The sequence below is a fragment of the Tinamus guttatus genome, unplaced genomic scaffold (assembly GCF_059628265.1).
Source record: "Tinamus guttatus ecotype Peru unplaced genomic scaffold, ASM5962826v1 Tinamus_guttatus_pri_ptg000459l, whole genome shotgun sequence".
Classification (NCBI taxonomy): Eukaryota; Metazoa; Chordata; class Aves; order Tinamiformes; family Tinamidae; genus Tinamus; species Tinamus guttatus.
The window spans coordinates 5,539,531-5,556,117 of record NW_028288993.1 but is presented as its reverse complement, the minus strand read 5'-3'; the positions used below and the strand labels follow the sequence as shown (position 1 = coordinate 5,556,117).

The 16,587-nt window shown below is 50.6% G+C and overlaps 1 protein-coding gene across 2 annotated transcripts; it reads left to right on the top strand.

The window, feature by feature from the left end:
* The first annotated feature begins 2,358 nt into the window (after positions 1–2,358).
* HNF1A (HNF1 homeobox A) lies at positions 2,359–16,283 on the top strand. Of its 2 annotated transcripts, XM_010228676.2 has the most exons (10): positions 2,359–2,812; positions 9,634–9,833; positions 10,257–10,443; positions 10,717–10,955; positions 11,734–11,891; positions 13,554–13,755; positions 14,537–14,728; positions 14,993–15,114; positions 15,401–15,542; positions 16,123–16,283. In XM_010228676.2, the coding sequence occupies exons 1-10, from the start codon at positions 2,478–2,480 to the stop codon at positions 16,248–16,250; spliced, it is 1,905 nt and encodes a 634-aa protein (XP_010226978.2). In that variant the 5' UTR covers positions 2,359–2,477; the 3' UTR covers positions 16,251–16,283. The 2 variants fall into 2 exon arrangements, with proteins under 2 accessions (XP_010226978.2, XP_088388350.1); XM_088532224.1 differs by lacking the exon at positions 14,537–14,728.
* The last annotated feature ends 304 nt before the right edge of the window (positions 16,284–16,587 follow it).

Below are 16,587 nucleotides of genomic sequence, written 5' to 3'. Positions count from 1 at the left end.
CTAGAAAGTATTGGCAAGTAAGAAAAAAAGATTAAAAAAAAATCAGCAAAACCAAATGATACAAAGTGAACATAGGCAGAGCAAAACCAAGTCCCCTTCCTTTCAAACAATCCATTGCAAGGCAAATCCACGAGGCACAAGTTGGTGATAGGAATATATTGTTTGGATTATGGTACTCTACAGTTTAGTTCTTGCTCTACTACTAGAGTTATAATCTAGCCAGTAAAAGCTTTGCAGCTTCCACCCCCGGCCACTGCTATCCTTGTTACCTCTCAGGAGCACAGTATGGCAGTTGTAATAGTCTGAGAAACCCGAGATCATAATCCTCAATTCCACATATAAAACAGGGCTACTGGTTAATCCATAGCAGCAGTCTCCTCTCTACCTCCCTGTTGCTTGGTCTAATACTTAGCAACTTGTAACATCTAAGAAAAACAGGTTTTCGTGCACTGAAGAACCTGAACTAAATGCTTTATGGAACACTGAATCTTCTGCTGGTATATCTGGTTTGGTAGGTTACAGTGAATATAAATATTACTATGTAGATGTTTTTAATGCAAGTTTACCTCTTCCCTGATCGTCCAGGCTCCTGGAGTTTAAACTGGGCAATGGTAACAGATCAAGGGAAAAAGAGCTTTGGGATAAAGTGACAGAGAACATTTACCTCTTCCTCAGTATTTGAAAGGTTTCCACATTAAACTCAGGATTCCTCACCTGATATCCAGTTGGAGCATCCTCTAGGTCCTAACATACTGGCAGATGTTCGTTTCTGAGTTTATGACCTTTAATTGGTTTCAAGAGAAGCTGTTTTAAAGTGTCTGTAGCTGAAGGCCTCTGGGGCCAGCACCCGAGAAGAGAGGGAGCTTCTCCTGCATGAGGAATTCCCAAAAATCACATGATGAATACAGATATTGTTGGGTTTTTTTTTTCATTCTTTACAGCTTTTCTTGACAAATATTTGTTTTTTGTCTAAACTTCATGATTTCTGTTTTCCTGCAAGCGTACAACAAGTACATACGATCAGAAAATAGACTGGGCAGTCTAACAAATAAAAAAATAATGTTAGTCTGTAAATAAAAAACAATGTTAATATTTTCCATCGTTTTTGGTGCAGGCAAAAGGAATCACTGCGCACAGGGAGGCAGAACTAAGCAGCATGATCTGGCAACATCCTCTGTCACATATTGCAGTGAGCCCACAGTCTGCTGCCTCTGCGTGCAAAAACCCCTTGAATTACAAGGCTGCAACTGCGCAGCACAGCTGGGCACTGCCATTGCAGTGGGCAACCACTGTTGCCAGCCACCTGGACGGGGGAATATTGTCAAGCAAAAGTAAAATGCACAGAAATTGCATCAAAATAGAGGTAGAGCAATGCTAAAATAAAAAGATGAATATTTAAAGTCTTTTTATTAAGTGTGCTAAAACAATAAAGTCTTTAGAAACTAAAGATTTTTTACATGCAATGTTTTCATGCAGACCTGATGTTCCTGTTTCAACAGAGGGGGGTCTCTGGACTTTCTCAACTTTCTGTGGGGCGAGGAGAGGGGGTGCAGGCAGCACCTGAAACGAAAAGCAGTGGTTATGAGCTCCCTGTGTGGGACCACAGGGATGAGGGCTCCAACCTGCCAGAGCTCAGTCCCTCCGCGCGGAGTGTTTCCCAACAGGACCAGAGAGCAGAGCTGCCATCAAGAGGGCACCCAGGGAGATGCTAGATGGGAAGCGCCGGCCGGGCCAGGGCCCTCTCCACAGCAAGGGCAGGGACGTTGGGTGCCAACCGCCACCCTGGGCTGCTCTGGAAGCACGGGCACAGCACGAGGGCAGGCGCGGAACCCCCCAGCAGATGCGTCTACACCGAGGGCTGCAGTCGGCACGACGAGCCGTGAGGAGGCCGTGAGGAGCATTTGCCCAGCAAGCCAAAGCCAGGAGCAGGAAAAGTCACTTAACGCTCCCAGGCGGGCTGTCGGACTCGGCTGCAGCACCACCTCGCACCCCAGGGTTGGTAACCTCGGCACAGGTCGTGCTGCCCAGCCAGCACCGGGGCGCGTTTTCCCCATTCCCTCATTTTCGTAGCGTGTCTCCCCTCTCCGGCCGACCTCTCGCCGCTCCGTTTCGCTCTCCTCGCTGCTCCCCCTCCCCCTGCACTTTGTGGACCGCTGCCGCTGTGCTGAAGTCCAAAGTTCAGCAACTTGCTAAGCACACAGATAAATATGAACCTTGGAGAATTTACATTGCTCCAATGTAAACAGATAGCCAAGGGTCCCTTTATCAGCACTGGCTCAGGACAGTCGTGGGGGGTCTGAAGTGGCTTGATTTTGTATTTTGCCTTTTTTTTTGGGGGGGGGGGGCGGTAGTGGGGACGCAAAGGCGGGAGGCTGCGCTGTGCCCACCCGGCCGGCAGTCGGGCGCGTTACCTCAGGAACATGGTGTAGAGACGCGGGAGGCAGCTCCGGCCGCCAGCCCGGCCGGCGGCGAAGACCATGGTGTCCAAGCTGAGCCACCTGCAAGTGGAGCTGCTGGGAGCGCTGCTGGAGTCGGGGCTGACCAAGGAGACCCTGATCAAGGCGCTGAGCGAAGCGGAGCCCTACGTCCTCCAGAGCGAGAGCCAGCGCGCCATCCATGCCCTCCAAGCGGAGAAAGGGGACGCCTGCCCCGAAGTCGCCGCTCTCCCCAACGGCCTGGGGGAGGCCCGGCTATCGGAAGAGGAAACCTCCGATGATGGGGAGGAATTCACCCCACCGATAATGAAGGAGCTGGAAAACCTGAGCCCCGAGGAGGCTGCTCACCAGAAGGCGGTGGTGGAAAGGCTATTACAGTAAGGACAGATTTGCTGCTCCTCTCTCTCTCACCTTCTCTCTCTAAACCTCTTTCTCCTTCCACCTCCCACCTGCACTCACCATACCAGCTTCTCCCGCACCGGAGCCAGCAGCCCCCCAAACTCCCTGCAGATGCTCAAACTTCCCTTCCAGTCTCACTCCCAACGCGTACGGGGAGCTGCAGAGCCCGCAGAGACACTGGAAGAGCTTAGAGCAGTCACCCACGGGCTGCAGAGCCCTCCGAGGCCGGCGCAACCGGGGTCTCTCCGGCCGAACGTTAGTTTTTATAGGATTCGCTATTTCTGTCATCAAGGGAGGAAAAATATAAAATAAGAGAAGCTCATAAAAACCTCTCCTCTGTTATATGTCCTCACAGTAGTTTGAGTTTATGATAGAGAGTTTTAATTTTTCCTGCTCTTTTTAAGGGGATAAATATTTTTATTCTACTCCCACTTCTTGTAGATCTCACTTGTCCAGGACAAACCAAGAGAGCCTATTCCTGTCTTTCATGCACACGCTAAATCCTCCTGATTTCAGTGGGGATTTTTCTTGCAGAAAGAGAAGACATATAAAGAGGTTAGAAAGAGCTCACTATGCTCCTACCTCTGCTGCTTGCCACAACGGCAGGGCACACATATAGGAGAGTGACAGGTTTCACTGCCACACAAAATTGTCTTTGCATGCAAGCATTAAACCAGAAGACATGAAAAGTTCCCTAAACCAGAGAGTCTCCCAATAAACCCAAGACTCCCATTTCGACACTTACTGGGGTCCCCAAAACAACCCTGAGAAGTTTGTCCAAGCAAGGATCAGGTCCTACACGCAGTCCAGCAGAAGCAGAACCGTGTCCCGCTGTTTTGGAGAAGCTCTGAAATCACAGGTTCTTTGAAGGCATGAAATGCAGCAACGTCCTGCATTTGAAACCTTCACCAAAGCTAAAATCCAGCTAGAGAGGTTTTTTAGGCCTTCTGACCAATCCTCTTTGCAGGCAAAGGGAATTAACAAAGTGCAATGACAGAAACACCAAATCCCACCACGAAAGGCCAGAACTAGATAAACAGCATGATAGACATTAGCATTCGCTGTAAATATTTAAGAGGAGAGCAACTGGGAGCTGCTGACTCTGCAGTTCCCAATGGAAGAAAATTCACTGAATCAGCTCTTACCTGGGAGGGGAAACACTCACAATAATTCAATCTTCTTTTTGGCCCCCAAAATCTGTCTCTTAGCTCTGCTACATCTTTTCATCTCGTCTTCCCTCACTCCCTGCCCTTCTCTTTACATGCTCTTTCTCCCCTTGCTTTCGGCTCTGCTGCTAATCCTCCCATTTTGGTGTCTTCCTGGCCAGTCCTCTCAGACCCTTCCACACTCCTTTCTTTCCCTTCCTCCTCATTCCTTCTCTTCTCCCTGAGTCTGCGTAGAGGTCTTGGGGTAGTTTGAGCCCAGTGGCACCGGGCGGGCCCTGGCTAGTTACTAATTATCCAATGGCTTTATTATTTCTCTTTTGTCTTATAAATTTATAGATGAAAAGACCCTGATAAGCTCTTTGATCATTAACTTTCGATGGTTTATCAGGTATCTCTCCAGAAAAGCAGCCGTGTAGGTTGAAGAGGAGCCCCCGGCTCCGTCCCACTCCGCAGTGGAAGGTGCCACGGGGCTGACAGGCATCCGCTGCGACCCCAGACGGACTCGCAGGCAGAAGGGGTCTGTTCCCACTGCCCTCACTCCAGCAGTGATCCCAGTTTCTGGTTGTCCCGGTGTTTCCTCTGCTTCCTCCCACTCTCAGCACAACATCCACCTCTCTCGCATACCTGCGGTATTCCTTGCGCTTTCCAGTCTCCCATCTCATTGGAGATGGCCAGCATTCCCATTTCACAGCCACTGAGGTACAGAGAGACCCTAAGACTCACCTAAAGACCCCTAAGACTGGACAAGAGCCAGGATCTCTTAAGCCTTGTATTGGGCCTTAGCTGCAACGCTTAGCTCGAAAGCCTCAGGGGACTTGCTTCCTTCACTCCCCCATGTCACAGGATACAGCAGAGTTCACTTCTGCTCTGCAGGACAGTATAAAAGGCACCAGAAGACACAGTTTCAGCCAAAAATTACAAATGTCCTTGTGGGGAATGTAATAGACCAAAACTATTCAAGGTGAAATAGCAAGAGTAGGAAGTCTGCACTGACAGTTTTCCTATTTCTGGTCAAAGATTTCAAAAATAGCAATTGTATGTCTGGAAAGTCAATTTCAAATATCTCCAGCAACAGCAGAGTAATACATAAGAAGTATCTACCAACTAGAACTTTAGGGTTTTTTTTTTTTTTTTAAGAACACTTTTCTATTAAATGGAAATAGAAATAGTGAACACAAACTTTTCTATTAATACCACCTAAGGTTAATATCCTTAAAATAGTGTTACAAATAATTGTAGTTAGGGGAGAACAGTCTTCAATAGAAATTACTTCCAGAAACACATGGAAGGAAGGATAAATAAATAAAGAGAGAGAGAGGGAGATGCCCAGGCCTAAGGATCCTGCAGAACATCAATGCTTGCAAAGCCGTTTCAGCATCTACACGGAGGTTTCAAATCCAGAAACCAAGCTCTGTACTAATATTCAGACCACATTTATTGTGATTGACTTGTGAGCAGTTTTAAGTGAGAAAGCCTTTGTGGTAGCTGCAACCACTGCTCCTATAGCAAAGGAGTATCAGAAAAGGTGTCTGTTGCTGGGTTTTCCAGGAGCCTAAAACATAAAAATGGCAGCAGTAAGCGACCAAATCTGCCCTCACAGGACCACTAAAGAGAAAACCACAGTTTGGGAACCATTAAGCAATGCTGGGTGAACCAGGATGCGGGCAAGCAGTGCGCACACACACTGCTGAGTGCCCCTGTAGGCACTTACTGCATTTGCCCCTTTAGTGACAGGATCCATAAAGGTAGCTCAGAGAAAGGTTTCTCTAGTGATGAATTTACATTCTGTTTTATCGGGTGCCTAAATAGGACCCCCTGATCTTCCATAGATCTGCAAATCGAAGAATAATGTTGTCTCCAGATCGCTCCACAACGAAAATGAACAGTGGCTATGCTAAAGAACAGACTGACTAGTCAAATGGAGGTGTGTGGAGCAATTCCCAGATATTCCCTGGAGTAAAGAGGCAGAATAGAGCCAGCCCAGGTGTTATGGGCAGACCATGCTACTGGAGGCACAGCAAACAGAAAGCTACAGCAACAACTCACCTGCAGGGCAAGGGGTGAAATTCCACTAGGAAAGAGAGAAATTGAGATAAGCAACAGATTTCCCCTGGAGGCAGGGATAAAAGCCTGGTTTCCAGAAGGAAGAAAGAAAAACACAGCCGTAACGATACGGGTCCAGTCTCTTCCCCATGTCAGCGGTGTCTTGGAAGGGCTCTAGCCGAGGAATCTGGAGATGGAGCTGCCACACCCCTTCCATTCCCACATATAAACCCAGCAGAGCAGGCCGAGCTGAACCGCCAAGAACCCGGCAGGATGGTCCTTACCTGCCCCGCGCCCGGCCCGGGCCTGGCCTCCGCTCTGGCGCCAGCGGGAGTCGTGTGGCGGCTCCGGAGGAAAGGCCCAGAGGATGGTCCTGAGCACCTCATACCTCTGTGTAACCAAGGTCTGGTCCAAAGCAGCGCTTCGCAATCTACCTCAGAGAAACGAGGGCTCCTCTTGCCTGGGAAAAGGGGCTAAGGAGGAAAGGAAAGACAGAGGGAGTGAGGAAGAGGAGTGAAAGAAAGGAACAAAGGAAAAAGAAAGAGAAATAAAAGCCAGGAAGAGTGAAGGAGGGAGAAGGTACCCCGAATGTTACATCCCCAGCTCTCTGGAATGGGTTTTCTTTAATGCTAACAACTTGATATTTACTTTCCATTTAAATTTGAGATGTTGCTATAAATTATCAACCAGCCTCTTGTTCCCTTTGAGTTTATAACTAACTACCTGGGTTACTTATTGTTCAGGTAACAAAAGGGAGGTGAAAACGCCCTTAAAAAGTGACCTCAGGACTAAGAAAATGGGAAGCTGGAAGGTAAAGAGGACCCAGGCCCCTGTGGGTTGAGCAGAGCCAGGGAGAGGGGCTACGCTCAGAGGGCAAGAAGCAGCAGACATCAGGAGAGCAAGACCTAGGAAGGAGTAAGGACTCTGTGAGGAGAAGAATCTAGAGAGTGATATTAGACCTTAGAGAACAAGACAGGAATGTGGAGACAGTTTGTATCTGAGGAGAAAGGGAAGTTAAAAGCAAAAAAAACTAGGTCTGAAGATGGAAGAGGAGAGTGTGAAGGCAGACCCATTTCCACAGTCCTGGCTCAAACTGAGGTTTTACCACAGTTACAACCAGGAAGGCCAGGCTCAACTTGGGATGAAATCCTACTCTCTGACAGTCAGTGACAGTTTTGCCACCAACTTCAGCAGAGTGGAGGTTTCATCTTAACTGTGTTTTGGCAAAGGCAAATTTTGGCAAAAGCATATTTTGGCAAAGGCCAAAAAAAAAAAATGGCAAAGGCTTTGCAGGTGGAACTGCAGATTTGGGCAATGACTCATGTGAGGGCTCAGCTGACCAACTGCCATCACCCTCTCTGTGATGTAGCCTGCGGCCAAGAGGAACTGCTGCAATGGAGCCCAGGCCTTGGAAGCTCACACAGGCAGTCCGGATTTCATACAACTCTCCTACAGTTGCACTGTACTAAGATGCTCTGCACTGTTATACCTCAGAAAACTATCCCTTTGGTTTGCTTCAAAACCAGGAAAAACCCCAGGGCTTTGAACCACTAGGAGGGAACCGAGCTCATAGACGCTGCCTGTTTTATTCTTACCACAAACTGGGGATCTTGACAAGAGAGACAGAACTGACTCATGATTGGGGTGCAGGAAGGAAAGCATCATGTAACTGAGGTCTTCATCAGTGATAACGCAGCCCCCTTCCTCCCTGAGCCACAGCTCACATCTTAGACCAGAGGTTATACATTTGAGCTCTGTCTCCATACAGGGATTTGCGTAACGGACTGGGCACACGTGCTGGCTCTGTATCACAGGTACAAAGGGAGGAGGTTTCTCCTCGCCTTGGGCAGTAAGGGAAAAAAAGCACAGAGGAAGGAAAGGCTTCCTTGAGCTCAGCCCCCACTGAGGCTTTTGAAAGGCATAGACAGTTAAGGGAAGGAGCTACGAGACTGAGGCCTCTGGAACAGACCCATCATAAGAGGAATGAATGGTCTTATTTTAAGAAAAGAGATCTTTCAGGAAGCTGTAACTGACAGCGCTCCTGTCACACTTTAACTGCAGCAGAGCTTGCTCCTTGGACTGGCCAGTCACAGCGAGAGAGGCTGCGAGGGAGCAGAGATAAGGCTGTTTGCACTGAGAGAACAGAGGTGGACTTTGTTCTCCTTATCACTTTGCAGTCTCTGGCAACCTACCAAGTCAACACAGCAGCCAGCAGCACCGTTGGGGCCTGTTGCTCAGACCTGGGTGTTCCCGCATTAGTTTTTCCATAATCCTTTTTTTTTTTTTTTTTTTTTAAACACCCCCCCCCCACACACACACACACACACTTTGTTCCTTTGATACTGGAGTTGGAAATGACATCAGGGTGTTTCTATGGCACACAGACCATTTCCACTCCCTCTGTTCCAGACACTTCACATACAAAGCAAGAGAGGATGCTATTTGTCAAAACAGAGCAGAAGCCAGGGGCTTTTCAGGAGAGAAGCACCTGAAACGGTTGGTTCTAGATGGCCTTGTTTCACACCTTCTTAATTTTACTATGATTTTAAGCTTGGGCAAAATCAACATACACAGCAAAGAAACCATGGTCATAAAGTCATATCCTGCATGGAATCCTGCATAGATATTCTAATCATCAGATCTTAACAGGCAGAGATCCACATTCATTATGAAGATATTAGGTGAGGAGGTGTCAGACAGGGCTACTCCCTGGGTTATTACCTGGAAGGAGAGCGCCAATCAGAAGAAAATATTTTGCCTGTTGCTTCCCACTGTGTTTAGATGTTCGAGTAGATCTGGATGTAACTCAGCAGATGGTAGGAGTAACACACAGCAGATGTACAAGGACGTGATCCTGGATGCCTTGGTATATGCTTAGATATCATGTATGATGAAAGCCTGTTGTCGTTTTCTCGGTCATTGCAGGATAACCCAACCTTAACCAGAATCAGGGCATGAGGCTGTCCAGAATCACAGCGAATTTATCCTAAGAAAATGAAGAACACCTACCTGAGCATCCAGGCCTTAAAGAAGGCTGGAGGGAGAGAAAAGGGGTACTGGGTGGCAGAGAGAGGAAAGGAGAGGAGCTGCACTCATAAAACATCCTAATGAACATGAAAATGGGACATCACTGCCCTCCTCATAACATTTCTTGCTAGCCACAAAAATGCTTTACACTTGCATTGCTTTCCCATAGAAAGATCTGTTTCTTACTCACATCAGCACTTGTGACTTACAACCGCCTAGATAAAATGAGGCAAAATCTTGCATAAAAAAACACGAAGGTGGCAAAGACTGTGGTGATGCGTTAGGAAATTCCCATGATAAGTGGAGCATCCCCTTCTCCTAAGGGAAGCTGAGTACCTGCAAAAAGCAGCTTAGAGGAAGCTGGTGCTCCAGCTTTCCCACCTCATTTCTGACACTGCGGGGCCAGGCTGCACAAGGTATCACAGCGAGGAAGAGCTTCCCAGAGCAGCTTGTCTGCCCCTCTCACCTCACCTGGGGCAACGAGAGACCCCGATGTGCAGGATGCTCCTCTGGATGCACCATGAGACCTCTCCTTCCTGAGAAGTGTTTTCTGCTCCTTTCAGAGAGGATCCGTGGCGGGTAGCAAAGATGGTGAAATCCTACCTCCAGCAGCACAACATCCCCCAGCGCGAGGTGGTGGACACCACGGGGCTGAACCAGTCTCACCTCTCGCAACACCTCAACAAGGGCACTCCCATGAAGACCCAGAAAAGGGCAGCCCTCTACACCTGGTACGTCCGCAAGCAGCGAGAGGTGGCCCAGCGTAAGTACAGCAGCGACGGTTCTCCTGTCTCTACCTCCGTAAACGCCTCCTCCCTGCCCTGCTCCCCATTCCCAGATAGGAAAAAAGAGCCATCCATAGCAGGATGCTCAGGAAAGTCTCGGCCAGTATCCAGCGCAGATGAACCAGACTGCACGCAGGAAGATGCTTCCCCAGTCGTGCCCTGTGGGCTGGTACCTCACGTGCTCAGAGCCCCTGCGTTTTGGGGGAGCCTGTCCCTGCAGCACAGGCCACGTTTATGAGTTTGGCAGCAATCTGTCTGTCTTAGTTTTGCGTTCATGGGTTGCAACTAAAATGAGAGCCTTGGCCTCTGGGTGACTCTGGAAAGCAGGACTCCTCTGGCTGTGTCTGCTCTCCTGGAAATCCTTCCAATCAGCAAATCCTCTTTTCCCTTTGTGCCCTCAGAATTCACACACGCTGGCCAGGGTATCTTGACAGAGGAGCCCATGGGAGATGACCTGCCCACCAAGAAGGGGAGAAGAAACCGCTTTAAGTGGGGTCCGGCCTCACAGCAGATCCTGTTCCAAGCCTATGAGAGACAGAAAAACCCCAGCAAGGAAGAGCGGGAGGCGCTGGTGGAGGAGTGCAACAGGTGACACGGGGTGCCTGGCTGGGGCAGAAGGGCCGAGCAAGGTCCCTGTGTCCCTGCTGGTCGCTAGCACCGGCGCAGGGCCAGCCGATGGCACAGAGGGTGTCACTGCTGCCACCAGCCAGTCCGAGGGGTCACGCGCAACTGAGCGCTCACTGTCCACAAAGGACCCCCAAGCGCCCGTGCTGCTCTTTGGGGCCGCAGACACCTCGGGACGCCCGCGTAACTCCGCACCTCGGAACGCAGCTCCGACTCTTTCCGTGTTTTCCCCCACAGAGCCGAGTGCATCCAGAGAGGCGTCTCCCCGTCCCAGGCCCAGGGGCTGGGCTCAAACCTGGTGACTGAGGTGAGGGTTTACAACTGGTTTGCCAACCGCAGGAAGGAGGAGGCTTTCCGGCACAAGCTGGCCATGGACACCTTCAGCGGGCCCCAGGCCACCCCTGCAGCTCCGCTAACTCCTCACAGCTCCTCCTCCCTCCAGCCACCATCTGCTCTGTCACCCAGCAAAGTCCACGGTAAGAAACAACTGTGGGGGGGAGGGATGTGGAGGAAACAAAACAAAACTTGCCTAAGCTCAGAAGTCAAAAGTGCCTGCCTAGCCCACCCCTCCAGGAGGTGGATCTGCAGGAAAGACCAGTTTGATCCAGGGGAAGAAAATGGGGGACAAAGACCATGTCTCTGGGTGAGGACAGGAGCCAGGTAACAGACAGTTCAGCAACAAAACTTCCAGCCAAGTCTCACTTGCACCAGCACCAGCTCCTCCCTCACAGCTGGCAGGGAGCAACCCCTTTCCAGGGGGTCACCTGCGGGGCTGCCACCACAAGTTGCTTCTATAGCCCTTGACGCGTGCGTCTCCGCCGCGCTTCCCAGTGCCTCGCATCAGCCATGGACTCCACGACTGAATTTCCAGGCTCCAAGAGAGGGCTCTCCCACCCAGGAGCAAGAGCTCTGCCAGTCCCCTAGGCCAGGGCTGGCAATTGGTGTCGTGCTGGGTAAAAGATGCTCTTCCCAACGCTCGCTCCTCTCTACACCTGCACCCAGGGAGGCTCCTGGCCAACCCAGCTCCCTCCTACCCAAGCCTACCTGGATGTCAGTACTTGAGGAAGCAGCTTGGCCAAGTTAGAGGAAGCCTAGGGCATGGTGATGAGAACACCCGTTCTCCGGGTTCCTCTGCCACCCACGGTCTCTTTGTTCCGAGCAAAGACAAGCAACTGCAAAGGAAAACAAGTTAAGCACTTGCTGATACAACTCTGTTTCATTTCTAACAACCATTTCCACCCTGTTAAAACTCAGGAGTGAGGTACAACCAGCAACCAGCCACCGAGGCAGAGTCCTCCAGCAGCAACCCCCATGGGAACAGCTCCATGGTGACCACCCAAACCATCCTGCACCAGGTTTCTCCCCCCGGGCTGGAGCCCAGCCAGAACCTCCTGAGCACAGACACAAAGCTGGTGAGTGGTATATACTCATGTATATGGTATATATACAGAGGTACTGGTGACTACAGGATGTCACATCCTCTGCCCAGGGTCACAGTATGCACCACTCAAATGGCATTTCCTAGGATACTCTTAAAAATAACCTTTGTGCAGCAATATGACATGGTCAGCTTCACACTGACCATATAATAGGAGCAGTCTTGGGATACCTGTGCTTTCCACGCTCCTGGTGAGGGTGACTGTTACAGCATAAAAACAAGGCCTACAGCCACATCCTCAAGACTAACAAAAACACTCCATTCTGAGAAAACAGAGCTTAAGATGACATTATTTCCTTCCTCCTAGGAGGCTTTTTTCCTCTCTCCCTCCCCAGTGAGATACTCTTCATCTCCAGCATCTCTATGCATCTCAAGATAGTCAATCAGACTCCAGTGGGATCAACAGATAGAAACTGGTTACTTATATCTATCCTATATATAAAATTAAGCCCCAAAGCCTGCAATCAGCTACCAGGGGACATGTCTGGATACCTTTGTTGTAGCCACCTACTTTTTCAAAGACTTTTAAGTTTATTTTGAGTTTCTCCTAAATAAACCTCTTCCCACACTGTCCTAGGGCTTCACTTCTAATGATGGGACACCACTTCTGCTCTGCACCCTCTCCCTTGCTTGCAGGGTTATCATCCATTTGCATTAGTGCACAGTGGCCTGAGGCAAAGTTGAGTTCACTGTGAATGGGTACGACTTAAATCTCTACTGTTGCCCACTTGTTTTGTTGATTTTCTGGTCTCCCTCTGAAGAAAAGCAGTATTTCACAAGGCACTGAAAAACCTTCTGTTAGTCTTCTAAAATTGTGGTTAAGCCGCCTGTTGCAGCTTTCTCTTACTAAAAATTCCTACGGCTTTTTGCCTTTAGGGAGAAAAAAAGGTTTAATAGAAAGCCCTGAATTTTCTCTACCAGCTATCTGTTTTTTTTTTTTTTTTTTAAACTATGAGTCTTTAAAGGGCTTTGTACACTCGAAAACTCAAAATGAGCTCATTTCAGAGGCTGAGGAAACAGTCAAGTTATTTCTCAGTGATTCAGGCTGAGCCAGCCAGGCAGCCAAGTCTAGGGCAGTCCTGCTCTATCCAGCTGATCCACTGCTTTTTGGGGAGTGGGCAGCTGCCGGTCAGCACGGGGTGAAGGACCTATGGCAGGGGCAACAAAGAAAACATTTCAGCAGCTCCTTTAATATCTCAGTCTGAAATCCACTGGCCCCAAAAAGACTCTTTTTGAGAGGAAGGAAAATCGCAGCATTTCTCAGAGCAAAAGTGAACGAGAAAGGAAGAGCTCCTGGATTGTGCTGAACTGCAGCACTAACCTTGTGTAATTAACAGAGGATCAGCCTTCCCCACAGGGAAACACAGCAACCTCATTCCCATCCGTACAGCCCTTTGGAGCTCTTGGATGTGAGGAATTAAAAGACAGTGAAAGTTATTCTTAATTTTTCTACAGCTGACCTTTACCAGGTAACTGATGAGTGTGAAAACCAGACACTGCCTAGAAGCAAAGGCAACATCCTGCTAAGCAGCAAGGGGCCAGGGCAGGCAACAGGGGGAGGAGGAGGAGCAGGTTTATGGGGGCTGCGGGAGCTGCCCCAGAGGGACGGCACCATCTCAGGCCTCGCTCCCCGCAGATCTCGGCTCCCGGGGGAACGCTGCCTCCCGTGAGCACCCTGACGGCCCTGCACGGCCTGGAGCAGAGCCCCCACGCGCTGAGCCAGCAGACGCAGAACCTCATCATGGCATCGCTGCCCGGCGTGATGGCCATCGGCGCCGGCGAGACCTCCTCCCTCGCACCAGCCTTCACCAACACGGGCGCCTCCACGCTGGTCATAGGTGAGTCGCTCATTCAGCTGCTCCTGTTTTCTGCACTGGACTGTTCTGCCACCAAAGTGCATCTCACTTGATAAGAGAGAACAAAACTACACTCTTCCTACACTCTCTTCACAGGAAGAAAGAGGTCCCATTTTGTTCCACGGCGACAGCTGTGAACTATTTCCATTTCCTCATTTACACCCAGAATTGTTACAATGTGGATACTAATTCTGTACAAAACAACAAAAGCTGGAAGTTTCCACACAGTGTTAACAGTGTCTCAGCACTGTGCAGACTCACTGACTTACAGCAATAGTGCCTGGGTGGCTGTGGGCCTGCAGAAGCAATGCATGAAGCCTCCCACCTCTTTCTCACTGGCCCAAATTCTCTAATTCATCAGCCTAAACAAAACAAGCTCCAAGTCTGTTCCAAGAGTTCTCTGTTGCCAACAAATTCATTCAAAAAAGGAATAAAAAGATGAATCGTACACTGAAAGGAAAGGCGGTTTTCCTTGTGTGCAAGGTTCCCTGTGGCAGCCTCGCTCCAGGTTATGGGCACGCTGCAGGGCAGGGGTCTGGGCTGGCGCAGGAGGCCCCACAGCAACACGCTGGCAGACAGGTGCTTCCACGGGCCCTGTTTGCACTGTGTGTTTTATACTCTCCTGCTTCATTTTCACATTCACAGAGAACGCAACAGAAGCTCCCGAAAAGCTGCATCTGAGCTCACCCTGCTAAAGACCTGCCTGCAAAAAGGTAAAGAGGGCCAAGAAAAAAGGTCTCAGCGTTGTCACTTTGGGTTTCAGGCCTGGCCTCGACGCAGCCCCAGAGTGTGCCGGTGATAAACAGCATGGGGAGCAGCCTCACCACCCTGCAGCCCGTCCAGTTTTCCCAGCAGCTGCACCCGTCCTACCAGCAGCCCCTCATGCAGCAGGTGCAGAGCCACATCAACCAGAGCCCCTTCATGGCCACCATGGCCCAGATACAGAACCCTCACGGTAAGAGCAGGAAGGCGTTTGCTCAGCCCAAACCAGCGCCGCTACGGAGCATTCACTGGGTCCCCAGGCTTACAGCACTCCCCTTTCCCCTCGTTATTTTTGTCCTAATTATGAAGTTCTTTATCTCTTTCATGCACCTCGCAGACCTTCCACCTGCCCTGTTCTGGGGACAGACAGCAGGGCCACACGAGTGGAACAACTCAACCCAGCTATTCCCATGCCAAGCTCCAGCATCCACATGACCTTGTTCTCTTTCATGCACAGCTCTCTACGGCCCCAAGTCTGAAGTGGCCCAGTACACACACACCGGCCTCCTGCCACAAACCATGGTGATAACAGACACTGCAAACCTCAGCGCCCTGACTAACCTGACACCAACTAAGCAGGTAACAGCCTTGAGCACCTGCCTTTGCTCCCCACCTCCGAACAGCATCAGGCTGCAGGGAGTTCCTGGCCTGCGCCAAGTTTTCGGGGCGTGTGGACGTCCCTCCTGTGTCTTCACCTTGCTGGTGCCAGCTGCAGCGCTGAGGCATCAGAGCAAGCTCTTCACTCCATCACCATGGAGGACTTCATCTCCCTGGGAACAGCACCAACTCGCTCATCCCTACACTTGTGTCTCGTGCCTGTAAGAAGGGATGCAGAAACCAGCCCTCTCGACTTTCTTTTCTCTAGGCGTTCACGTCTGACTCGGAATCCCACACGGAGTCGGGGATGCACACACCGGTGTCGCAGGCACCGACGATACATTTACAGAACCAGGACGCGACTATCCAGCACCTGCAGCCCGGCCCTCGCCTCACCTCGAGCCCTGCAGGTAAGAGCAGCAGCCACTGCTATTTTAAACCACGTGTTTAACCCAGGCTCCTCCTGCCAGCTCTACAGCGTCCTTCCAAAAATCAGGGCTGAGCAGTCCCAGCCTCCTGCCAGGGGGATTGGAAAGCTGGCATGTAGGAAAAAATAGAAAGACTTGAAGCATACCAGAGCAGGGAGCCATCCATACAGATGACAGAGGCACAATTGTGAAAATGGGATCTCTCTTAAGAGTTTATAGGGCAGAAAACCTTAAAGGGTCCACACACTGCCAGACCAGCAGGCAGCCTGAGCTGAAAAACCCAAGACTCCTTCATGTACAGACCCAGGGTGGATCATTCCAGCCCTAAGAGAGGACATGAAGCACCAGCCAGGCTCCTCCGGTCTCAGCTCCCTAGAGCTCACGTCCCACAGTGTTTTTGAGCTTTGCACCTACCCTCAGTATGTAGGGGCACATAAAACAGGAAGGAACTTTTCTCCGAGGCCGGGGGATTGGGGGCCCGCTGGATACACGCGTGTGCACACACGAGGAGGGGGCTGCGGGCAGGATTCGCTCCTAACGCCTGCACGTGCCCCTCCAGCAGCCTCCTCCAGCAGCCTCGTGCTCTACCAGAGCTCCGACTCCACCAGCAGCCACAGCCAGCTCCTGCCATCCACTCACAACGTCATCGAGACCTTCATCTCCACGCAGATGGCATCTTCCTCCCAGTAACCAAGGCAAAGCGCTCCAGGGCACTGCTGCCACCAGGCTGTCAGGAGCATCCCCAAATCGCCTCCACCGTCACCGCTGCCTCCCGCGGCTGCGCTCGGCAGCCCCTGCCGCTCACAGGACCCCCTTGCTCGGCTGCCTCTGTGGGAGAAGAGGGCCCAGACGTCAGGAGTCACAGAAAGACATTGCTGGCACTGCTAGAAGCCACTGCCAACCCCTCACTTCCCCAAATCCAACCAACTCAGACCCCAGCAGCCACCTAGAAAGACTAGAAATCCTTGTGGCTGCTCAAGAAGGAGCCCCGTCAAGATAGGAATTTGACTGCAACACGGCAGAAACA